The 17,077-nt window shown below is 54.8% G+C and overlaps 1 protein-coding gene and 1 long non-coding RNA gene across 3 annotated transcripts in view; one reads left to right on the plus strand and one right to left on the minus strand.

Annotated features, from left to right (window-relative positions):
- Nucleotides 1-17,077, plus strand: part of CPNE5 (copine 5) — a 90,908-nt gene that overhangs the window by 71,770 nt on the left and 2,061 nt on the right. For both annotated transcript variants that reach the window (XM_057700460.1, XM_057700461.1), the window contains 9 exons: nt 1,086-1,161; nt 4,549-4,602; nt 7,741-7,802; nt 11,541-11,587; nt 13,446-13,627; nt 14,536-14,663; nt 14,882-14,984; nt 15,723-15,780; nt 16,203-16,276. In XM_057700460.1, coding sequence (XP_057556443.1) covers nt 1,086-1,161; nt 4,549-4,602; nt 7,741-7,802; nt 11,541-11,587; nt 13,446-13,627; nt 14,536-14,663; nt 14,882-14,984; nt 15,723-15,780; nt 16,203-16,276 — 784 coding nt within the window. The remainder of the gene's footprint in view (nt 1-1,085; nt 1,162-4,548; nt 4,603-7,740; nt 7,803-11,540; nt 11,588-13,445; nt 13,628-14,535; nt 14,664-14,881; nt 14,985-15,722; nt 15,781-16,202; nt 16,277-17,077) is intronic.
- LOC130831964 (uncharacterized) lies at nt 477-16,659 on the minus strand. Its single transcript, XR_009048154.1, has 3 exons — nt 16,476-16,659; nt 3,646-3,739; nt 477-1,578 (listed from the first exon to the last, which is right to left on the minus strand). It is a non-coding gene; the product is annotated as an uncharacterized LOC130831964 (long non-coding RNA).

Raw genomic sequence — 17,077 nt, forward strand, 5'->3', positions numbered from 1 at the left:
CAACTCACTCTGTCGCCTCCTCTCTCCACTTTAACCACATCACCGGCAAGTCAGCTTCAAGCTTTCACCCATGCTTCACCTCATCATCTCACCTGGGAGTTCCCCATACTTCTCCTTTACAGGGGAGAGCCGGAGGCAGCCAGCAGATGCCATTGGGTCCCACCATCAAGGAGCTCATAGTCTGAATGCTGAGAGCTGTAAATATGTAGGCAAAAGACAGTGTGGACTCAAGGTGGGGCAAGGCCCCAGGGGCACCTCCTGGGCATCACACTCCAGCAGGCGCTCCCGGCCAGCACATTAACCACTGCCCTCTACCAGGGACAGTGATGGGGAAAGGCAGCCAACCGCAAGGGAGACGGAATTCTGCTTTGTACAAGGTTTTGCTGCACTTACCATCAACACACGCGTGTGGGGCAGAGATGCAGAAAGTGTAAACACTGCAGAAAACACCTCAAGCTGGACAGACTTAGTGCTAATTGTCTTTTCAAAAAATGTTATTGGAAAAATGTCAAATACACAGAAAAGCAGAGAGGAGTTTTATGAACACTATTAGATTTAGCCTATGACCTGAATCTAGCAAGCGTTACATATTGTTGCCATAGTTGCTTTATCTATGCTTTGCTGATGTAGTTTAAGTTACAGACATGATGGCATTGTTACCTCTAAATATCTCACTGGGGACGTGTAAAAAATAGGGACATTTTTCTACATAGCTACAAATGTCATTATCGCACCTGACACGTTGAACAATAATTCTTGAATACCATCTAATATTCATTTCATATTCAATTCCCCCATTTGTCCCCAAAATACCTTCTGTTGCTGTTTGTTCACGTAAGAATCCACATAGAAGTGGGTCCCATTCTCCAGGACCCTGCTTCTTGCTGGGTGACTGTGGAGTTTCTTGCTCCATGGGGGACACTGGACTCTTCCCAGGGACCCGCCCTCTCTGCTGGTGTGTCCCCCCGGGGCAGAAGTCCCGGGCAGAACTGGGAGCCAGGGGAAGGGATGTGAGAGGTGGGAGGATGGGCAGAGGCAGCGCACCGCCGGGGCCTCGTGGTCTCAGCCGCAACCTTCCCTTGCAGCCATGACTTCATTGGAGAGTTCACCACCAGCTACCGGGAGCTGGCGCGCGGGCAGAGCCAATTCAACATCTATGAGGTGAGGCGGGCGCCTGAAGGCTGGGGTTTGCTCCAACAGTACAGAGCTCCCAGTCGCTGAAGACTGCAGCGAGCCATGGCTGGGGTTTTTGCATGTTCTCCTGGGAGGTGGGTGTTATTGTCCCATTTCACACTTAAGGAGACAATCTCAGAGAAGTGAGGGGACTTGACCAAAGCCCAGTACGTGGCAGAATAAAGAGGCACATGATCTAAGTTTATCTGAGTCCACATCATTGAGCTGTCGTGCTCGCCTGAAGAGAGCTCTTCCAATAAGGCGGGGGGATAGAAGTGCAGGTGGGGCAGAAGGTGGCGGACAGTGTCAGAAGTTTCCGGGCCTGAGACCTGAGGTCCTGAGTTCAAAGTAGCCTTCTGCCTTTAATCAGAGCATGTTCAGGGCCTGCAGAATATCTTCTCTTTTCTAGAAGGAAAGAGGGGAACAGGAGTCAGGATACCTCCATCTAGCCCAGAGAACCTTGGGCAAGACGCCCAGTCACTCTGGAGATAATAGCATCTGCCCTCAAAGGACAGTTGGGATATCCTCCCACCTTCCACATCGAACTCAGATCCTACTCCTCTGGTAGCCTATCTTCTCCCACTTCTGAACTTCATGGACAGCATAGTTCATGCCACACCCACTGAACCAAAGATACGTATAACCCTAATTTACGGCCCATGGTTCATAACCTGAGTCTGCCATGTGTCGACCGTGTGACACTGGCTGAGTTCCTGCCCCACTCTGAGCCATGCGCACTGAGAAGTAAGTAAGTTACTAGAACAATGCCTGGCCTCTGGTGAGCATTACATCAGTGCTATCTCCTTGTGTCATCTGCTGAGCGCCTGGGTGCCAGGAGATTTACATTTCACAGCCATCCTATAAACTGGCACTATCCTCACATCACTCAGCTAGTGAAGTTGTAGAGCTGGCTTTGACTCCCATCACTGAACCCTAATCCCTCCCTGCATCCACTCCCACCTGTATCTCTGTTCCAAGTGGGCAGGTCTTGTGTTCCAACTGGATTGAAGCTCCCCGAGGGCAGACAAAGTGACAGCCCTTCCTGTTGCCATAGTCACGTTGGCCTGGGCCCTCCTGGGCACACACTAGGTGCTTATTATACATCCACACTGAATTCAATTGAACAAGGCTATTTTTGAGAATCGAACGTGGGTAAATTTCTTTGAAAGAGCTCTGATCCTCACAGTTAATTGCTTTGTTTTCTGTAAGGAGAAGGGACGGAGCTGTCTGTGTCTCCCCACCCAGGCAGAGAGAAGCAGGCTCTGTCTTTGGACTCTTTTAAGGAGATTTTTAGGGAAGTGAAGGGAAGGGGTCAGATCTCTTGGTGTTTGAGTCTAAGGATGCTTGACAGGCTCACACGAGGATATGATCTCTCAGACTTCAAGCAGAAAAGGTTAGATTGACTTGTTTTCCCGGTCATTGATCTCTGCTCCCTTGCAATCAACGAGAGAAACTGCAGCGCTGGCAAACAGAAGTACTATCTTTACACATCGGACATGCCATCAGGTAGAAAAGGAATTAAACTCTGGCAGCCCCAGGGCAGGCCTTGCACCATGGAGGGCATCAGTGGGAGGCCGATTTGGGCTCAGGAAGGCCTTTCTAGAGTCAGAAGTGCCTGAAGAGAGAAGAGGCTTCTGCCAGGAAAGACCCTCACATCAGGCCCTGGCATCAGCCTGGGCATCCGCTGCGTTTGCCCAGCTGTCTTCTGGCCACTCCTCAGACTCAGCCTCCCCAGACTGAATGCACTGGCTAAGGTCCCTGCAGCCCGCCCCTCCCCCGGCCAGCCAGCTCCCCCTTCTGTGCTGTCATCACAGCGGCCACGGCACGTGGGGCGGCATCCTGGACACCCCCTGCCCCTCATCCCACACCCAGTCCAGGCCTGAATCCTACCCCTCCTGGCACCTAAAGATTCTGACATTTGTCCCCTTCATGCCCGTCTACCCCCACGGTCACCGTCTCCCCTGTGTGGGGGCTTTGTGACAGTCCCCTAATGGCCTTTCCACCTCCTTCTGTCCTCCACTCAGTAACCCAAATGCTCCTCCAAAATGGCAATTGACCGCATTGCTGCCCTGCTTAGCACCCTGCTGTGCATCTCACCCACCGCTTCAGCCTGGGTCGCACAGGGGAGCGGGGAGCCTCCACCCCCGCTGAGGTCGCACAGGGCCTTTACCCACAAGGTGAGTCCAAGCTCCTTCACACAGGGCCATGCCCCGGCGACCTGCAGTCTACGTGCAGCCGGGGGGCATATATAAGCAGCCGTACACATCACAGCTCTAGGAGCCCCTAGGGGCTGGCCCCGTCCCCTTCCCTCTGCCCATCCCCACTTTCAGCCCCATCATGCCACCTGAGGCGCGCTGAACTTCCATGCTGGCTCTGAACCTCCAAGTCTTTGTGGCTTCATTCCTGTTTTTCATATTTCCTACCCCCTCAAAGACCATGATGTCCTCAGGGAGGGGGCGATGTCTCACTCACCATTGTCTCCAGAGCGAGCACAGCTCCTGGTCCTGGGAGCCACGCAGTGCCGCCCTGCGCAGGAGGGCAGACCCCCAGACCTGCCCTGGAGATCCTGGGGATGTGAGGAGAGGGAGAGGAGAAGGCTTAGAACTCCAGCCCAGGAGTTGGGAGATTGCTGGGCTGGCCCCTAGGGGGTGCTGGTCCCCCACGAGGAGTTTGGGTGCAGCCGCTTAGGGCTGGAGAGGCTGGAACATGGGGGAGGGGCTGTGTGCCGGGTTTTGCACAAAACCCCAGAACAAACAGGATGCTTTCTCAGTGCCCACTTCACAGGAAGATCTGAGAACAAAACAGTGCTTTAATATTAAAACAGTTATAATTAGAGAGTGGAAATGTGGAATACAGGCTAATTTAAAGATAACAGAGAAGACTTCAAAGAAATGTGCTTGTGGCCAGATCTTTCGGCGACGCCCGGGCCCCCAGGAGCCCACTGGGAGGGCTACTTTGGAGTAAAAGTTTGAGATGCAGTAAATTCTAAAAGTTCCACACCCTCATAGGACAAATTGGGAAACTGAGGCACAGTGTAGTCTTGGAGCTGAGATGTGCCCTCATCTCAACAGCCTCGCTAGTGAGCTGTCATCCCCTGAATACGTCAGCAAGCACCATGTCATCTGGATGACTTTCATGACTGTGGTGGCTCCAAGGTTGTTCTGGGCGTCTCTCCCTAGGCTCTTTGTTTCCACCTGCACAGCTTGCCAGCGCTCCCACTTGAACTTCCCACCTGTGCCCGAAATCCAATTCTTTCTTCCTTCTGTGTCTACCTAGTCACCCCTGACTCCCTCTCTCCTGCCTCCAGGCCCACACCCAGCCCTGACCGCTTGGAAACCCTCCTTCTTACCTGGTAACTGTTTTTTTTTTCTGCAGGTGGTAAACCCAAAAAAGAAAATGAAGAAAAAGAAATATGTGAATTCTGGCACAGTGAGTAGCCACCCCTTTTCTGCCGTGGATGTAGGCATTCTGAGCCCCCAGCTAGGTCTGGTGGCAGGAGTCATGTGTGTCTGTGTGTGTGCTTCTGCAGGGTGTGGGAATCAGACCTGGAGGGTTGGGGGTGGGGAGGGGTGGGGCCATTGGAGCAACGGGGGGTAGACGTGTAGGAGACACCTCAGGCCCTGTGATACAGAATGAGACATCCCAGAGAGAAACTCCTGTGGGGACTTCCTGCAGGAAGGAAGAGGAAGAGGAATCTCCTTTATTGGGCCTTTACTCTGGGAAATTCCCCACTTGGGTGCTTTTCACAGGTTGTTTCCTTAAGAGGCACATGTTATCATCCCCTCGTCATAAAAGCGGAAACCAAGGCTGCAGGCAGGGAAGTGACTCAACCAAGGTCACTGAGCTAGAAGATGGTAGACATGGCAGTAACCACAATAATTCAATTCAGAGCTTGCAGCTGCTGTGGGCACTACCCCTGCTTAACCTGGGATCACACTGGCCCAGTAGCTTCTGGGGGGCTGATATTCAGGACATTGGTGCATTTCTTCAACAAGTATTTACTGCATGCTACCATGTGCTAGGCACTGTTCTAGGCACAAGGGATACAGCTGAGAACAAGACAGACCAAATCCCTGCCCTCCTGGTGCTTATCGTCTAGTGGAGGGTCGACAGAAAACAAATATACACACAAATACTCGTGTGTCTCAGGTGGTTGTGAGTGCTGTGGGGAAAAGTATAGTCAGGCAAATGGATAGGGAATGCCAGAGACAGAACTACTGTTTTATATAAAGTAGTCAAGGAAAGCTTCTCTGAGAAGGTGACATTTGAGCAGAGATTTTAAAGATGGTGAGGGAGCAAGTATTGAGGATATTGAAGAAAAAGAATTCTCGTTATAGGGATCAGCATGTGCAAAGGCCCTGAGGTGGAGCCCGTGTTTGTTTATACAACATTTACAACATTTACAGAACCAAGCAATGTCTTTGCAGTGCAAACATACCCAAGTCTGTACCCTTCACGTCCCTCCCACTCTAGTGGGCCACAGCCCCATCAGCAAATACAGCCAAATGTAGCCAGTGGAGTCAGGCCAGCTGCAACTCCAGACCAGAAGAGGTCACAGAGAGGGAGCTCCAGGGCTTCTCCAACGAGCCTTATTGTCTCCATCTGTTAAATGGGGCTAATATATCATCCCCCGCCCCCACCCCACCCCCCAGCTTAGTGCAGAGGGTGGCTGTGGCAGACACACGGGAGAGGAAGGACTATAAACTGTAAAGTACTCTGCTGACCACTGCTTCCCTGATTGTAACTGTTTCACACACAGGCTTGGAGTAATATTGCCTTTGTCTGAAGCTGCAGTGTTTCTCAGTGGGGATGCTGTCGGCACCTGGGGCAGAATAATTCTTCATCTCAGAGGACTTCCCCATACATGGTGGGGTGCTTAGCACTCCTGGCCTCAGCCCATAGCTAGCAATAGAGCCCCAGTCATCGAGAGACCCCAGAGCTCTCCCTTACATTCCCCAATGGCCCCAGGGGAGGCAGCACCTTCCCCAGCTGAGAAATATTAGACGTACAACCAGAAAAAAATGTTTGAAAACCACAGATCTCATCCAGCTTTCTTACTTTAGAGGTAAAGAAACTGAGGCCCAGAGAGGGGACATGATTTGGCACACAGTGAGTTAGGGACGGAGCAGGACTGGGCCCAGGTCTTCTGACTTTCCCTTGCTCCAGCACTTCCCAATCTATACCATAAAAAAAAAAAAATCACTCAGGGTCCAGGACACTTATAAAAATACAGACGCCCAGGCCAGTTCCCTGGGGTTCCATTCTAGGAAACCCAGGCTGGAGCCCAGGAATCTGTATTTAGTGCTTCTCATACCTTACTTACTATGTGCAGAATCTCCTGGGGATCTTGGTAAAATGCCAAGAATCTGCATTTCTATCCAGCATCCCGGTGATGCTGCTGCTGCTGTTCGGGGACCACACTTTGAGTACCAAGTCCCCGGGTCAATCCATATGGCCAGGCAAGTTAGGCAATTGCTTCATCCCTGGGCCTGGGGCAGGGTGCAAGATGTTTTAAAAGCTTCCCAGGGAGTCTAATGGTCATGGTCAGAGTAGAGGCCACTGCCATAGTCCATTCCTAGAGAAAGGAGGCTTTGTCCATTCAGGTGCCTAACACTGTAACCACAGCAAGTGGGGGTCTCCAAGACCCAGCTCAGTACTCACAGACCCTCCCATTATTCCGACTAATGGCTCATCCCCTTTTTTAAGCAGAAGCACTACCTGGCCTCCCCATTGAGTTGTTAAAGATGACTGAATCTGTAACAGCAGGGGGCATCCCAAATCCTAGAGTGGAGTTCTCTGACACAGGTAAAAGTCCCCCACCCCAATCTTGCCTCGATTAATTGATTTAAGCTGCCAAGCTTTCATTTGTCTCCATGATCCTAAATCATTTTCATAACAAGCTGTCAGGTGGCTGCCTGTCTTGGGAAAGCTGATGCCAAAGCTGCCAGGGCCATAGGTCAAGAGGCCTCTGCTTGGGAGAAGGGGCCCCAGGTACTCAATTACCTCTGGGGAAAGGACAGGCTGCTTAGGAAGGTCTTGGGTCTGAGAGGATAGCGATTACGAGATGCTAGAGGGATGAGGCGGGACAAGTAAGGTTTAAAACAACTGTAGACCAGAGAGGCACATTTCAAGATTAATAGGTAGCAGAACATGGAAGCATGGAGCTTGTTAGCATTGGCAGATCTTAGGCCTGTGTCAGGAAGACCACCTCCTCTCCCTCCACTCCACACCCGTGTCCACTTAGGGGAAACTCGATTCCTTGGCTCGAGCCCCTGTACTCCAGTGACAGAGACAGGGCCTTTCCAAGGATGCAGTGTGGCATCAAGGTCAAGAGCCAGACAAACCTTGCTTCCCATCTCACTTGGCTTTGTCCTGGTAGTGTCCTTGGACACATTGCATCGCTTCTTTGAGCCTCAGTTTCCTTGGCTGTAGAATGGAGATAATAGTACTTCACAGAGTTGTTGCAGGCACTGTTTGCAACAATGTAGGCTGGGGCTCCATGACTGTCCCCAATGCTCTCCCCCTGCCCAGTGCTCCCTGCTGACAAAGCTTCTTTTTGTTTTCAAGGTCACACTGCTTTCCTTTGCTGTGGAGTCAGAGTGCACATTTCTCGACTACATCAAAGGAGGGTGAGAAGAGATGCAGCCTGGTTTCTTCAGCCTCAAGGAGAGGGAAGGGGCCCCATATATCGACATGAGCAGCTCTGGCCCCACCCGGCCTCTTTAAGGCCCTGGCTGAAGCCTGCCATCCTGGGCTCTTAGCAGACTCTCAGACAACTCGCCCAGAGTCCTGCATGCCCCGATCCTGAGTGGCTGCAGAGGGTGCTCCTGAGCCATGGAGGCCAGCCTGGGTCACGTGAGGTCCCTGTGCGGAGGTGGGACCTGCAGGTGGTAGGGACTCCATGACAAAGAGAAATGGGCTTAGGGAGGTGGAAAGAGCCCTGGTCTAGGAATCAGAAGGCCCAGGCCCTAGGCGCCTCTCTGCTGGGAATTTGCTGGGTTACTTTGGGCAGGTCACTTTCCCTCCCTGCGCATCAGTCTCCCCCTCTGCACAGAGAGGTTGGCATTAGGTGAATTTAAGGTTCCTTCCTGCTCTGAGCTTCTGATCCTGATGATCTGTCGGGGGGCTGGGGGGTGGGGTGGGGCAGTGATGAACCTGCCCAGTGTCATTAGAGACCTACAAGGGGCAGGAGGACCTGGGACCTGAGCCAGGGGGTTGGGGGATGGTCAAACACAAGTTTAAGGAGCAGAAAGAAGCAGAAGATTCGGCATCCAGGCTGAGGCAGGCAGAGAAGCCTGGAGGCTCCAGCCAACAGCTCTTGGAAAGAGAGCCGGATTCCGAGGTGAGGTCCTGCCCAGCACACTCCCTGCCAGGACAGGTGCCAGGGCCGGGTGTGGGTAACTGAGAGCCCGCAGGTGCAGGCAGGTGAGTGTCTACACCTGTCTGGGAAGGAGACAGGCGGGGCAGTTGCCAAAGTCTCATCCCAGCCAAGCAGGCGCTTGGATGCCTGGTTCTCTGGTCAGAGGGAAAAGTCAGGCCCTGGGAAGCCACACTTACTCTCCCCTGACACGGCTCCCTGCTGCCTTGAGCCTGCAGTGCCCAGGTTTTGCGCTCTCCTTCTACCTCGTGAGCAGATGCCCTTCCTGCAATCACCCAGAGGCTCCCTGCGCCTCCTCCGCGCCTCCTCCAGCCCCTGCCCTTGCTCCCTTCCCCCATCAAGACTGCTCTGCTCTCTATCCTATGAAGCAACCACGCCTTATATTCCCTGATAATTTTCAAACAATCCTCATCCTGTTTACCCTTCTCATTTGCATCGCGCCCCCCCGTTTACAGAACACAGTGGGCTGGGCGAAGGTGATTGTCTCCATTTTACACAACCTGTCCGAGGCCACACCGCTTATTCAGTGGCAGGGTTCTTTCTGTCCCCGCGTGCTGCATTTCTTCTGTGGTAACGAACCCCCCTCGCAGCTCCCAGGTGGGGCGTGATAGAGGCGGATGAGTTGAGGGCTGGGTGCTGTGACGTCTCATGCTCTCATGGAGAAGGAGCTCATGGAGGCGCGCCCTGGCCCTGCTCCTCCGCTCTCCTCACACTCTGGAGAACCTGAGGGCGAGGCTGGCGTGCGTGTCCAGGCAGGCAGCTGGTGGAGGCGTCTGTCTAGGGATTCTCTCCTCCCTGGCATCGCTCCCTCGCCCACCTGGACCAGCAGGAAGGCTACGGGCGCTTCTGCTCCCACGTCAGGGTCAGAGATGGAGCTGGTTGCTGAGCAGCCCGTGTGCTAAGCAGCCCGTAGGCGGGAGAGACGGCCTGCAGGGAGGGACTTTTCCACAAAAGTGCCTGCTTCCCAGTCCCTTCCTTCTCTGAGCTGTGTCAGAACCCAGAGCAGGGGAAGTGAAAGAGTGAAAAAAAGCCCGCCTCTTTCCCCACCCTTTATGTGGGAGAGTCAGACCAACACGTCTCTCAGCTTTAGTCCTGCAGGCCAGAACCACCTCTTGCTGTCTCGTGGCTCCTTCTCCCTCAGAGCTTGGAGTCTACTGAGTGCTCTGCCCCCAGGCAGCAGACGAGGGGGAAAGAGTGTGGGGAGGACTGTCTCTGGCCAGCAGACCCTGGGTGGGGTCTTCTGCTAACCATGTCCATCACCTTTCCTGGAGACTGAAGGTTCCCTGAGCAGCAGCTTGGCTGTGGGTCAAGTGGAGACAGGGCTGTGGTTTCTGATAGGGACCATCTGCTAAATGCAGGTGAGGTGAGTCCTGCCTCATCTTATGTCATCCTTAGGCACAACCCAGAACCACCAGAACAGAGTTCTCCTAAGTGTGATCCCAGAAACCCCTCCTCAGAATCCCTGCATGAGGACAGGGGATGTTTTTCTTTTAAAAAGCAGATTCTGGGGCCCCATCTCAGACCAACCGAAATGGCATCCTGAGAGGGGGGCCCTGGGATCTTTTTTTTTAAACAAGCTCCCCAGGTGACTCTACGCTCACTGTGTGTGAGGACCACAAGACTAGACTTTATCAGGGGTTCATGTCTTGTCAGCTTTATTCTATCAGCAGCATCTGGCACAGAACCTAGAACAGCCAAACCCTCAGAAAGTTTTAATCCTGAATCTGAATGCTCAAAACCTAATTTTTTATTGTGGAAAAATTCCAAACACATGCCAAATTGGAGAGAATATAATGAGCCCCCAAGTCCCCTCTACCCAGATTCAACAATTACCAACTCAGGGCCAGTCTTGTTCCATACACTCTCCCTCTCATCTCATTATTTTGGAGCAAATCTCTGACATCATGTCTCATCCCCCAATTACTTCAGGATGTCTCTAAAATATAAGGACTCTCTCTTTGTAAAATATAACCACAATACCAAAATCACACCTAAAAACTGAATAGTTCCTTAATACCAACTATCTAGTCAGTATTCAAATTTCCCCAGTTGTCTTTTAAAGTTTTTTAATTGGCTTATTTGAATCAGAAACCAAGGCAAGATCCATTTATTGCAATTGGTTGATTTGTCTCATAATTATCTTTTTTTTTGGCCGCACCACATGGCTTGTAGGATCTGAGTTCCCCAACCAGTGATTGAACCCGGGCCACAGCAGTAAAAGCGCCCAGTCCTAGTCACTGGACTGCCAAGGAATTCCTAATTATCTTTTCATCTAGTGGTTCCCCCAAGCACCTGAAGGATTTGCTGAAACAGATTCCTGCAGCCCACCAAGGGATTCTGATTCCGTAGGTCCACTGGGGGCCTGATGCTACTGGTCCATGGGTACTCTTCCAGTAGTGCTCCTACAGAATTTCCCACAGACTGGTTTTTACAGGCTGCATCCCCCGTGGTGTCATTTAATATATTCCTCTATCCCCTATGTTTCCTATAAACAACGGGTAGATGATTCTGGAAGCCCAGTGGGAATACAGTTCAATTTTTTGGCAAGACAACTTCATTTGTTCTTCCCTCAGGAGGTGCACAATGCCTGTTTGTCTTTCTTTTTTGCCAAATAAGCTTTAACCCTGAATCTGACTCCAAATTTGAGACAGCAATACGGGGAAACCCTACCTCTCTGGTCTCAGGTGGGCCCAGGGGCAGGGTTTGGAGAGCAAATAAGTAACCATAGCCATGTGTCCCACAGAACATAATCATCTTCAGAGAGCTGTCACACTGCCTGACTCTTTCGATGCTCACAAAAGTCTTTTGGGGGAGGGTGTGGCTGATGTTACTATCCCGGTTTTCCAGAACTGGAAGGAGATGAGTGACTTCACCAAGGCCACATACCTGGCAAGCAGTGGGGTTGGGATGGAAGCCAGGTTCCTCACTCCCTGTCCCGTGCAGGCCCGCCTTTGTCCAGGTCACTCCCCTGCTGTTCTTCCTCTTCTAGGACCCAGATCAACTTCACGGTGGCCATCGATTTCACAGCCTCCAATGGTGAGTGGGGGCATGGGCAGAGGAGCTGGACGGGGACTGGGGACCTAGAGAGGGGAGGGCTCTTCAGGGCTGTGGTCGTTGGCCCTAGCTGGAGCGGCTCTCCCATACGCTCAGGCCTCATCCTCACCAAAGAGGAGGAACTTAGGTCTGGAGAACCAAAGATACAACCAAGGTGGCGAAGGTATCCACAGACTGGATCATGGTCACTAACAAATCCCGGTTCTGGGCCTACCATACCCTGAGCCACAGCCTTGCCCTTGAGGACACCCAGTCTCTTTGGGGGAATAGGACAGCTACTCTGGGCCCCTGGAGAGCCCTGGAGCGGAGGTGGTTCCTCACAGGATCAAATTGCACAGCCCCTGTGCAGTCCAGCCCACAGGCTGGAGGGGCGAACCAGAGGCGAGACTAAGCCCTGTGGTCCTCAGGGAGGCAGGAACGCCCAGGAGCTCTGGTCCTCTCCCCTGCTTAGGCTTCCTTCCTGCTCTGACCTTCTCCAGTGTCGGGCTGTGACCAAGTGGCCAGGAGCAATCCGTGCCAAACTTTACACTGTGAGAAACCTCACAACCTTCCTTGGATTCTGGACCCCCATCCCCAGTGCTCAATGTTCATTTTTGTGCCAGTCAGAAGATGCCCCGGTCTCGTACTCCGCAGGTGTCAGAAACCCCTCTCAGGGTGCTGTGTGTGGCCCCTGCACGCAGCACCACCTAAGGGGTGGGCAAATCGTCTAAGCAGCCCCTCTGGCCCTAGCCCGGCACAGACCCCTGCCCTCACCTCATATAAGGAACAAGCTCGCCCCCACCCCCCACACCCACCCAGGGAGTGAACAAGCGAGCAAGGGAACCTGTTGTTTGTTCTCACTCCTCAGCCCGGATAAAGCCTTGCCTGAAAAGGAAAAGAAAAGAAACCCCCCCAGGGCTGCGGGCCCTACCATCACAGAGTGGTGGGATGTCAGAGCTGGGAGGGGCCTTCGTAGTCATAACAATGTGGAGAGTTATAATAACATCTGTAATCCTCACAACAGTGGTGTGAGGTGGGGACTATTATTACCCCCATTTTACAGATGAGGAGACAGGCTGAGTGGTTAGGAAACTTACCCAAGATCACACAGCTAGTAGGAGCTAGAAAGGATTAATACTTGGCAGTATTGTGCTGTACTGCCTCTTATTAATAAAGAAGTAACTAAAATATGGGCAATATTAGTGATGACAAGGGCGATGGAGAAAAACAAGTCAGGAAGAGGGACAGGGAGTATTGGGGGAGCCTGTAACTTTCAACAGGCTGCTCAGGGAAGACCACGGCAGACCTGAAGGGGTGAAGGAGCAAGGCACGTGCACATCTGTGGAAAAGCGTCCCAGAGCAGAGGAAACAGCCTTTGCAGAGGCCCTGAGGTGGGAATGGCGAGACTCTGGAACTGAGTGGGTGACAGGATGGTAGGAGACGAGGAGAGAGGTAACCACAGGCCAGATCAAGTGGGGCCTGGTGGGCCCTTGTAAGGACTTCAGATTTAATTCCTGGTGAAATGGGAGCCCTGGGGCATTTTGAGCAAAGAGGTGTGATTAGCTGCCTGAGTTTTGACATAGACTCACTCTGGCTGGTGTGCTGCGTGCGGACACAAGGCTGGAAACATGGAGATGGGGCTGCTGCCGTCCTACGAGCAAGAGGACGGTATCGTGGAGGAGGGGAGACGTAGGTGGGATTCTGGGTGTATCCTGAGGGTTTAGCAGCCATGATGTGCTAAAGGATTGAATGTGCAGTAAGAGAGAAAGAAAGGGGTGCCCTTGGATACCCCCTTCTACGTTCTGAGCCCGGTGGCTTGGAGCGTCCAGGCCGGCACACGTCCCCATGCCCTGTCTCGCAGGGAACCCCTCGCAGTCCACGTCCCTGCACTACATGAGCCCCTACCAGCTGAACGCCTACGCGCTGGCGCTGACCGCCGTCGGGGAGATCATCCAGCACTATGACAGCGACAAGATGTTCCCCGCCCTCGGCTTCGGGGCCAAGCTGCCCCCTGACGGCAGGGTGTCCCACGAGTTCCCGCTGGTAGGGGGTCCCGGGAGAAAGGGCTGAGGGCTGACCAGGCTGGGGGTGTGGTGACAGGCCTGGGGTGGGGGGCATTTCCCAGCCTGCCCGCCTAGGGACTTGAGGTGCCGCCTTTGTGGGGGCAGGCTGCCTGCTGGGTGCAGCGGGGCTTGTAGCAGAGCTTCCAGAAACCCACTCCCCACCTCGGGCACACGCACCTCCCCTCCGTGTCTGAAGCCGCCCACAGTGGGCTCTGCCCTCCTCTTCCTAACAAGACCAGGTGGAGGTGGAGTGGAGACAGCGCTGAACTATCCCCCAAGGCCCCAGAAATGAGGCTAAAGGGGTGTGGGTTGGGTACGGACACCTGCAGGTAGTTCCAGGAGCTCCCCGAGTTGGTCTGAGGCTGGGGCCCTGTGGAGATGGCTCCTCGGGCCACCTCCTCTCCCTCCCTCCCGTGAGCTGGGGACGCTCAGTCGGTGGCTGGGTCACTCACTGCAAACATCCCTCTCATGCCTGTGGAGTGCCGGGCACCGTGCTGGGCACAGGACACAGGAGGACGGAGCAGCCGCCGGCCCTTCCAGAGCAGCTCAGACTCTGCAGTGATTTTAGGGTGTGGTGGGTTTGCCCGAGGTTCCCTAAGCAGCCAGGGCTCTGGGGGTGGGGGTGGGGGGGGAATGCTGTCTGAGCAGGTACAGGGAGCGGGGCAAAGAGCAGGTCTGGACCCTGCTCACCTGGAGCACGTGTTGCCTTCACGATGGGCCCTGGGGGCTCCCTCCCCTACCCCAAACCCCCACCAGAGAAGAGTCTAGGAGAGCCCAGGCCTGCTGATCTCCCCCACCCTGACTCTGCCCCCACAGACCACCCAGCTGCTTTCCTCCCCACCCCTCCTTCCTTCCTGGGCTCAGCCTCCCCACCCTCTGTGCCCCCAGAACGGCAACCAAGAGAACCCCTCGTGCTGTGGCATCGATGGCATCCTAGAGGCCTACCACCACAGCCTGCGCACGGTGCAGCTCTACGGCCCCACCAACTTCGCCCCTGTAGTCACCCATGTGGCCAGGTGAGTGCGGCGGTCACTGGACATCCATCCCCACGGCTCACAAGGTGCTTCCTTCCAGCCCTGTCCTCTCAGGATGGTGGGAGGGAGCGTCTCTTCCCACCGATTTGCTAAAGAGACCCCCTCCCACCAGCTGTCCCATCAGTGTTGAGGGTCCTTGTGCTGGGGGGACGACATGCCCAGCGTCCCCCCAGCCCGACCTCTGCCCCGCGCTGCCCCAGGAACGCGGCCGCGGTGCAGGATGGCTCCCAGTACTCGGTGCTGCTCATCATCACGGACGGGGTCATCTCGGACATGGCGCAGACCAAGGAGGCTATCGTCAACGTGAGCGGGGCTGGCGGTGGGGGGTGGGGAGACCTGGGGCTGCGCCTCCCCGCCTCCTTCAGGGACAGCCTTGGGGCGTGGCTGCTCCTCTCCCTGCCCTCTTTGGGACCACTCCTGGTTCTCACTGTAGAGCCCGGTGGGCCAGCAACAGGGTGTGTGGGGTGGAGGGGCTTCCAGCTGATGAAGGATGCAGCTGGTGAGCTCTGCACCCACCGCTTCCTCACACTGCGTGGTCCACTCCCTCCAGACTCCTATGGGTCCCTTATTAACCCGTCTCTAGGGCTGCTGCCCCAGATCCCAGCCCAGCTCGGCCAGGTAGAAGAGGTGGGAGGTCCCGAGACAGGGAGGCCTGGGAACGTGGCTCCCCCTACCGGGTAGTCTCCCCACATAGGGCCCCAGCCAACGATGGCCCTGCCTCCGGGCCCATGTGAAAGATGTCCCATGTGATGGAGGTCCAGTGACAGCAGAGGGGACGGGAGTGCCTTACAGAAGCAGACCTGTGACCCGTTTCTCCCTCTGCCTCACGCCCTCTCCACCCCACCCTTGGCTGCCCTCTCTCCCTCCTCCTTCCCCTTTGCTGTGTTTCCCTGTGTATCTCCATCCTTCTCTCCTCCCTTTCTTCCCTGTGCTTCTGCCTTTCCTCCTTTGACGCCCCCTCCCCTGCCCTTCCCCGTGACCTCCCCTTTCTTTTCACTGGCCCTCGGCTGGGCGCCCCCCGCCTCCCGTGCTGTCTCTCAGGCTGCCAAACTCCCCATGTCCATCATCATCGTCGGCGTGGGCCAGGCAGAGTTCGATGGTGAGTCCCACCCCCAGATGTTTCTCCAGAGGCCTCAGGCCCTCGGGAGTGTCCCCTCCCAAAAGAGCGGGAGCTCATGCCGGGGTGTGTGCAGCAGTCTGGGTGAGCAGGCATGCTGTGAGGGTGTGTTGTTTGCACAGGGAGGGGTGTGTCAAGGGGTGTACCCCACGCCCACACCCCAAGGCTGTGGGGAGGAGGCCCAGAGTCACTCCTCCCTCCTCTACCCTGGGAGCCTGCGGAGGGTGGGGGAGTGGTGCCCTGCGCTGGAAGTCACAGGCTCACCTGGTTGGGCTCCTCCTGTCTCCTGGCTTCAGTTTTCTCATCTCTAACGTGGGGGTCTGGGCGGGTGGTCTCTGTCCTACCAGGCCTGGGTGCCCACCAATGACTTCTCCCCACCTCATCCCTTTACCCCCTCCCAACAGCCATGGTGGAGCTGGATGGTGACGACGTGCGGATCTCCTCCCGGGGAAAGCTGGCCGAGCGGGACATTGTCCAGGTGAAGCCCAGACCCTTCCTGCCCCACCGAAAATGCAAGAGCCCCCCTAGCCAGGCTGACCTAACTCCCCCTTTTGGGGCTTCTCTGGAAAGGGGCCCTGGAGGGAGGCACTGGGAGCCCTGGAATGGCTTGGCCACCATGGAAGGAAACAGGAGCCAGTCTTAGGGCTGGACCCCCGTCTACCATGACTGAGACTCACCTCTAATGTTGTGTTGTTCCAGCTGGAATACTCTGCCAAGCCCTCCTTGAGCCCCGGGGCCTCCAGGGTCTCCTGTAGAACACAGGGGCCTCATTCCTTGCACCTTCTGTTGTTTTCTGCTGGGCTGCCTTCCTAAGCGAGGTGGCAAGCCCCACGAAGGTGGAGGAGGTGTCTTTAGTGTTGCTGCAGCCCTTTCCAAGAATGAGTGTTGCTCAGTTGATTGAATCAATGCCAACACCTCCAAGTAGGCTGGCGAATGTAACGAGCAGACAGGTCTTTGTCCTCAGGGAATCCCTGTCCAGTCAAGCCTCAGAAAGCACCTCAGTAAGCACATCCCTCTGTGAATCTCGTGCAGACTGAGTCCCTAGTGCTTAGGAGATTCAGAATAAAATACCGACATTCCCCACATCGTCCCTTCCCCCATTTAAAACATTTAAGGTCGGAGCAGGGTCATCCCAGGTGTGGAGACCAAAGATAGTGGGCTAGAAACGGGAGTCCGAGAGGTGGGACCTGTGTATGCAAAGGCCTAGAGGCAAGAGTGAGCCTGAGGCCCTGGCAGGGGGGCAGACACCTCCTGGGATGAAGCCAGAGGGGCCTGACTG

This window comes from Hippopotamus amphibius, chromosome 11, assembly GCF_030028045.1.
Source record: "Hippopotamus amphibius kiboko isolate mHipAmp2 chromosome 11, mHipAmp2.hap2, whole genome shotgun sequence".
Taxonomy (NCBI): Eukaryota; Metazoa; Chordata; class Mammalia; order Artiodactyla; family Hippopotamidae; genus Hippopotamus; species Hippopotamus amphibius.